General features: G+C 40.9%; 1 protein-coding gene across 1 annotated transcript; it reads right to left on the bottom strand.

Annotated features, from left to right (window-relative positions):
• Positions 1-1,063: 1,063 nt before the first annotated feature.
• LOC134324025 (protein FAM124A) lies at positions 1,064-3,860 on the bottom strand. The gene is made up of 2 exons (XM_063005677.1): positions 3,138-3,860; positions 1,064-1,773 (listed from the first exon to the last, which is right to left on the bottom strand). The coding sequence occupies exons 1-2, from the start codon at positions 3,858-3,860 to the stop codon at positions 1,078-1,080; spliced, it is 1,419 nt and encodes a 472-aa protein (XP_062861747.1). The 3' UTR covers positions 1,064-1,077.
• Positions 3,861-7,221: the final 3,361 nt, after the last annotated feature.

Raw genomic sequence — 7,221 nt, 5'->3', positions numbered from 1 at the left:
CTCACTTGCATGTTTTTGGACTGTGGGAGGAAACCGGCGCTCCCAGAGGAAACCCACGCAGACACGGGGAGAACATGCAAACTCAAAAAGGGCCTTGACCGCCTCACGTGGCGATCGAACACAGGACCTTCTCAGGCTAGACGTATTGGCGAAAAGTCATCCTTGTTTATGTTGTGTTAAACACTGTTGCCATTAACCAAAATATACTAATGTTATACTAACATCACATGAAGTGTTATGAAAAAAGCTCCTAGACATTTTTTACTTTACTTTACCTTTACTTTCAATTTGTTCTAGATGTGACAGCGAGGGTGAAGAACATATTAAACTCAAGGCTAGGGCTTGCTATGCTGCAACAGGCTTACCTGTATGATCTATCTATGTCCCCTTGGCCAGGAAGCTCCTCCAAGCTCTTTGATTTCAATTTGTATAATGCTACCACCAGCTTTACATTACATTAGCTTTTGCTTAAGACTTAATAATCTTGTAATACTTTTATTATGAAAAATCTGAATGTATTTACAACCCCAACTCAGAAAAAGTTGGGACAGTTTTTGTTTTTTCACCTCATTACTAGCCCTAAATTGCCCCGTCCCAACTTTTTTTGGAATGTGTTGCAGACCTGAAATGCAGGAATGGAGGTATATTAATAAATGAAAAGAAGTTGAGCAGACAAAACATGAAATATCTTTTGTTCAAACTCTCTACAATCAAATAAAAGTTAAAATAGATGTTAGATAAATGTTAGGAACACTGCATTTTTATTTTATTGCATTTTTCCATACTGTCCCAACTTTTTCTGATTTGGGGTTGTATTATTTTGACAAGCTACATTGGATCAAATAAATAGATTACATTTACAGTATTAAGCGGACACTTTTATTTAAAGTGCCTCAATTGTGACAATGCAAAGGGTCTTGTTTTGGGGTCCAGCAGTTGCAACTAGGTAGTGTTGGGGTTTGAAACAGTGGCCTTCAGATCAACAATCCAGCTCACCTTAACCACTGAGCTATAAATAATACAGACTAAACACCATAAATGGTGACCCCATCTCCTTCATATTTCTGTAATTTTGCATTAAATGTAAAACTCCTCCTTGTTTTCTGTCCCATCTGTAGATGTCTTGGTTGCATTACTCAGATTCTGTCCCTCATTAGACTTTGGATGGGACTGATCGGACAGCGGAGACATTCCCTCGCAGAGCGGTAGTGCTATGTTTGATGTGCTAGAGCTAGTCTGCTTTAGAGGCAAGGAGATACTAAGTGGTTCAGTAACGTTTGACCCCAAGTCCTGCAGGGATGCACACAGAGGCTTTAGTAATCGTGTTTGTGAGTATGCCGAGACGACGGAAAGATCTACACAGCTGCTGCTCACTGCTCGACCCGTATCCACGTCTGTTTCTTCTGCCCCCACTAGCACGTCCACGTTAATCCTGAATCTTGGTATTGAGTAGTAGGATGAAGGAAAATTGTTTGTTGAATGAAAAGCTTTTGTTGTGACAGAGAATTGAGAGTGTGTGCGGGGACCCAGTGTTCGTGCACATGCGATCTCCTCGCCATGTTGCACCCCTTCTGTTGCTTTCTGCTTATGTAGCATGGTCTCAGAGGTTTGAGAAGGCTGTGTGAGTGGGACCTGAACACGAGAGCTGGAGGAGCTTTGGCAGTCTGAGTTAGAGGTCTCTGAAAATGGACGGATGAAGGTGATGCCACTGTCAAAAGGAACACTGGACAGGGCTGGAATTGGGGGCTTGAAGTGTGTTCCAGAACCCTGCACCTAAACGAAGAGCGAATAAACAGAATGAGAATAGTAAGCAGTACTTTATTTTAATGTGTGACCCCCTGTAGGGGCTGACTTTTTGTACATTATAGGTGTTTTCTAGTACCAATTTTAGATTCCTTTTGGCCAAAAGTAAGAGCTGACATTAAGCTTGTTGGACATGATATGCTAACCCCAGTTCATAGGAGCACAAATGAAAATTAATCAATAGAATGATATTTCCTAAATAAATTACAGAAATTAAATCTGTAAAGAAAATGTACCTTTCATTAGGACCGTGACCCCTAAAAGATCCTACCCTTGACCCCTGCTTTGGACTGTGACAAGGGTTTGTAAAACCCAATAACAAAACCCATGTAAATAATGCACCTGCTCTCTGGGTAAGGTCATAGCCTCCCATGGCTTCTCTTACCACTCCTATACAGATGATACTCATCTCATTGTGTCATTTTCTCCTTCAGACACACAAGTCTCAGCTCGCATCTCAGCATGTCTGCGAGATATCTCACAATGGATGTCAGCTCATCATCTAAAACTCAATCCCAGCAAGACAGCGCTGTTACTTATTCCTCCAACCTCCAATCTCCAACCCAGGACCTAGTCATCTCTCTTGATGACTCCCAGATCAGATTGTCTGATCATGTAAGAAGCCTTGGTGTTGTCCTGGATTAACCAGCTGACCTTCTCTTCTCATGTAGCCAACATGACAAGATCATGCCGGTTCCTCCTTTACAACATCTGGAAGATTTGGCCATTTCTCTCCATGGAAGCTGCTCAGATTCTTGTTGCAGTCACTTGTAATCTCACAGTTGGACTACTGCAACTCCTTCCTGGCAGGTGCTCCTATGTCCACTATTAAACCCTTCATTAAGCTCATTCAAAATGCAGCTGCCCGTCTGGTTTTTAACCAATCTAAACGATGCCACATCACCCCACTGCTGTGTTCTCTTCACTGGCTTACTGTAGCTTCACGCATTCAGTTTAAAACACTGATGCTCGCCTACAAAGCCAAAAATGGACCAGCCCCAAGCTACCTTCAAGGTCTAATAAAACGCCGCTCTAAACCATGCAACCTCCGAGCCACTAGTCTCGCTCGACTTGATCCTCCACCTAGAACTCGAGGCTCTTCTCTGTACTGGCACCCAAGTGGTGGAACGAGCTTTCCTTATCTGTCCGTACTTCTGAGTCTCTTGCTGTCTTTAAAAAACGATTAAAAACCTTCATCACCTCTTTACTAAGCACTTAAGCTGACATGTACTTACTTTTACTCACTTACTTACTAATGCTCTTATTCATTTCTTGCAAAAAAAATGTAAATGATTGTGATTTAAAAGTCCATCCCACAGACATCACATTCTCACCTGCAACAATATCTTGTTCCCATCGTAATCCTCTGTTTGCCAGCGGTGCTCACTAATTGGTTTACAAGCATGTGGCAAATACGGTACGAGCCCTTCTAAATTTCTCACACGTATCTCCATGATGGTGCAATCAGCAGGGCCGGGATTCCTCCCTTGTGGTAACCTCCTGAGTGCCAGCTGAATCTCTGTATGTTGGTTAGAGTAAACCACACAGAAGCAAAAGACTTTGTTCATATGAGCCAGCGGGCGACGCAGAAGCAACTTGTAGAGACGCACCTGCTCGCTGTAGGTCTCATGTCGACAGTATACGGTGAATCGGACTGTTCCCTTTCCGTAACTGATATGGCGCAAAGCCCACAGTGGTGTGCCAGGGGCTAGAGTGAAGAAATCCTGGATGGCAGAGAATGATGAGCCTTTTATTCGTTCAGTGTGGTGATAAAGCCATAGAGGACGTCTGAGCTGGAGTTCTTGGTACTCATGTTCTCTGAAGTCTTCCTGCAGAAAGAGGATGATGCACAGATACGGATGGAGAGATGAATTCATGTTCTTAAGGCACTGCAGTTTGGTCCTTTCTGCTCGCTCTGTCACTTTACAAAGGGTCAGTTGTGGGTGGAGAAGCGTAAGGAGTTGGTCAGCAGCGTGTTGGAGCTTCCTGGCCTCACCTGGATCAGTTATGATGTGAAGGGAAACGAGGAAAGGGTCCTGGAGGTCTTTGATGAACATGGAATTAAAATATTGAGAAAAATGTTATCAGAACAGATTTTTTTACGTTATGGATCTGATGCTTTGGAATAATTCATACAGTTAAGTGTAATGCATACATGTGTTTTAGCAATTGCTGTAGCTGTGCAGCTTCTCATGCTAGAAGAGGTCATTTGCTGATGGCACCATAAGATGGAGACAAAGTGTTGCCTTATGTGCCGCCACAAAACACTGGGTAACTGAAATATCACTTCTTAATACCTGTTCTATTTTTAAAAAGAAGTCTCTTGGAAAACACCTGTATTCTGTATGCCAACATCATAAAGTCACAAGTTAAACTAGTGGTCTCAAACTATTGGCCCCCACTGTATATACTGTATCTACAGTAGATTGTCTGTGCTTAGACATTATATTTGATATTTGTAGGGGACGGCTCGGTGGGTAGCACTGTCGCCTCACAGCAAGAAGGTTCTGGGTTAGATTACCAAGTGGACCAGTCCTTTCTGTGTGCATGTTTTCCCCGGGTCTGTGTGGGTTTCCTCTGGGAGCTCCAGTTTCCTCCTATAATCCAAAAACATGCAGTCAGGTTGACTGGAGCTTTTAAAATGACCCTAGGTATGAATGTGTGTGTTTGTGTGTGTGTACCCAGTACCTGGTAAAATGTACACCTGTTCACTTTCCCTCTTTCTTGCACTTATTCTTTTTTCTCCACCTTTTCACTCACACAGGGGACTTGTCCCACTTTGTTTGTTCTTTAAGGTTAAAGGCACTGTGGGGCAAGGGAACGCTATGCTCTTACAGACTTACACACAAACAACAGAACCCAAGAACACATGGTTAGAATAGTACAAATGCAATTCCAAAAATGTTGGGACAATAATAAAAAACAGACTTGTTTCATTGTAATTATTGCTTTTTTTATTTTATCAAATGCTTTATACTGGACAGGGTCATGTCAGGTCTGCTTCCCCAGGAAACATTAGGACACTTGTCTGGCTGATGGCACCGTTGAGATTTAAAACTGGATCTCAATGGTAGTGGGCTAGCATAATAGAGGTAATTTTGCAAATTACCTACTATCCCAGTCTTTTTGGAACTGGGGTCTTAAGAATTTAACAGTGCCCTTTTACTTGAACTGATTCTAAATGATACAGGTCTAATTGATGCATGACAGATATTAATAACAAATCAGGCAGGGCAGTGGTAGCTCAGTTGTCTGGAGTCTGGGCTATTAATATGAAAACTGAGGGTTTGAATCCCGGCTCATGCTGTCCCTCAGGGAGTCACTGTTTGGCCCTTGAACAAGGACTTTAATCATCTCAACATCAGGGGTGCTGTGTAATGACTGACCCTGCTCTTGAACCCCAGCTTCCAAACAAGCTGGAATGTGCAAGAAAAGGAAATATCATTGTACTTTACACTGGTATATGTATATTTGACCATAAAGGCATTCCATCAATTATATAGGCAGTGGTAGCTCATTAGTTAAGGTACTGGACCCCACAACTGCCAGGTTGCCACTGTTGGGCCCCTGAGCAAGACCCTAAACCACAGTTGTAAGTTGCTTTTGATAACAATGATGTAAGTGTAAATGTAAATCACACAAGTATGTTTAAATTCAAGGTCAAATTCCATTTTGCTTCTACTATCTAACCAGCTGACAACTTAATTTTTTTAAAGTACCACAAATTATTGTGCACCCCTGTACACTGTCCATTCATGAACGTGATCATCATAAGTCAACCACTGGTCTATCTGTTTGTATTTCTCTCTTGTCTTTCTATCTGGTTATCTATCTATACTGTTTACACTCGTGCAAAAAGGCCAAGCCCAAATAAAAAGCTATTAACCTTTTTGTACTCTTAATGATAAATCTTTAGTTCATAAATTGACAAGTATTAAACAAACGCACTCGCAAAGAATAACTGATTGTCAACTGATTAAAAAATTCCTTTATTTTTTGGTTATGGTTTTAAGTTGTCTATATGTGTGTGTCTTACATTCTTCCAAGCATACTTTGGCAGACGTGATTTCAGATTAGTGAGATAATGCTAGATATAATCCTTTCACTGTGACACAAGAGGTCTTACATCCAGCAGAATTAGAAAAAGGTCATGCTACAACATTGTTCATTTATTAAACAATAATATTGATGAATCTAAAAATGAGACTCATCTGAGTACCTCATTAATTAAATCCTGTTAATTATACAGAAAATCGATTTACTTACTGCTTGTAGATGAAATGTCACGACTGGAGTCTGACCTAAAGAGAGAGAGCATGTACAATATAACAGCACAAATTCCTCTCACACATTAGTATTATTGTGATTTTTATTAGAATTTATTAAGTGTGGTAAGATACTTCACTGTTGTGGTTTGTTCTTAAAAAGAGACAAGTAGATAGTGTTTTCTGTTGACAACCTGCTACTATGGATCTTGTATGCCTCATCCATCCATGTCTATCATCTATCTATCTGTCTGTCTGTCTGTTTTTTTTTTATCTATCTATCTATCTATCTATCTATCTATCTATCTATCTATCTATCTATCTATCTATCTATCTATCTATCTATCTATCTATCTATCTATCTTTTAAGGGTGGCTAAGTGGGTAGCACTTTCGCCTCACTGCAAGAAGGTCCTGGGTTCGATCCCCAGGTGGGGTGTCCAGGTCCTTTCTGTGTGGAGTTTGAATGTTCTTCCCATGTTTGTGTGGGTTTTCTCCGGGTGCTCCAAACAGTCCAAAGACATGCAAGTGAGGTGAATTGGAGATACTAAATTGTCCAAGACTGTGTTTGATATAACCTTGTGAACTGATGAATCTTGTGTAATGAGTAACTACCGTTCCAGTCATGAATGTAACTAAAGTGTAAAACATGACGTTAAAATCCTAATAACAAACACACAATCTATCTATCTTTTAATGTCTGACAGTGTCTTTTTGCCTGTCTGTTAGGCAACACAGTGGCTTGGTGGGTAGCACTGTTGCCTCACAGGCGAAAATGTCCTGGGTTGAATCCCAGGTGGGTCCTGGTAACTTGTTAAGTTTCAGCATTTTCTGCAGTGTTTGACATTAAACTTGAACATTGTGCATCTTTATAGTAGACACTGCTCCTAAAATCACCAAGGAATGCATGTACAAGGTGTTTGTAGGATTTTTTACTTAGTTTATTATACTGGACTAGAAGTGGCTCACAATGAACTTTCCAAATCAAACCAATAGGGTTGGGGTCAGTGCTCTGTTCAGTCCACTGTGTTTTAAGAATCTCCCTTAGTGCACATTACAAAACAAAAAAAAAAAAAACGAACGTGATTTTTAAATATAGTTTATCACTTACCAAACGCTGTCTGATGCAGAATCAGCGGTCCCATCGATTGGGT

Source organism: Trichomycterus rosablanca, chromosome 12 (assembly GCF_030014385.1).
Source record: "Trichomycterus rosablanca isolate fTriRos1 chromosome 12, fTriRos1.hap1, whole genome shotgun sequence".
Classification (NCBI taxonomy): Eukaryota; Metazoa; Chordata; class Actinopteri; order Siluriformes; family Trichomycteridae; genus Trichomycterus; species Trichomycterus rosablanca.
Note: the sequence above shows the minus strand (reverse complement) of the source record. Positions and strands in the feature narration are given on the sequence as shown.

Excerpts from the sequence above, each read along its gene's own strand:
- LOC134324025 (XM_063005677.1), bottom strand. The coding sequence starts at position 3,860 with ATGTTCATCAAAGACCTCCAGGACCCTTTCCTCGTTTCCCTTCACATC. Across the intron at positions 1,774-3,137 it reads GGAACAAGATATTGTTGCAG|GTGCAGGGTTCTGGAACACA; the intron begins GTGAGAATGTGA and ends CTCTTCGTTTAG.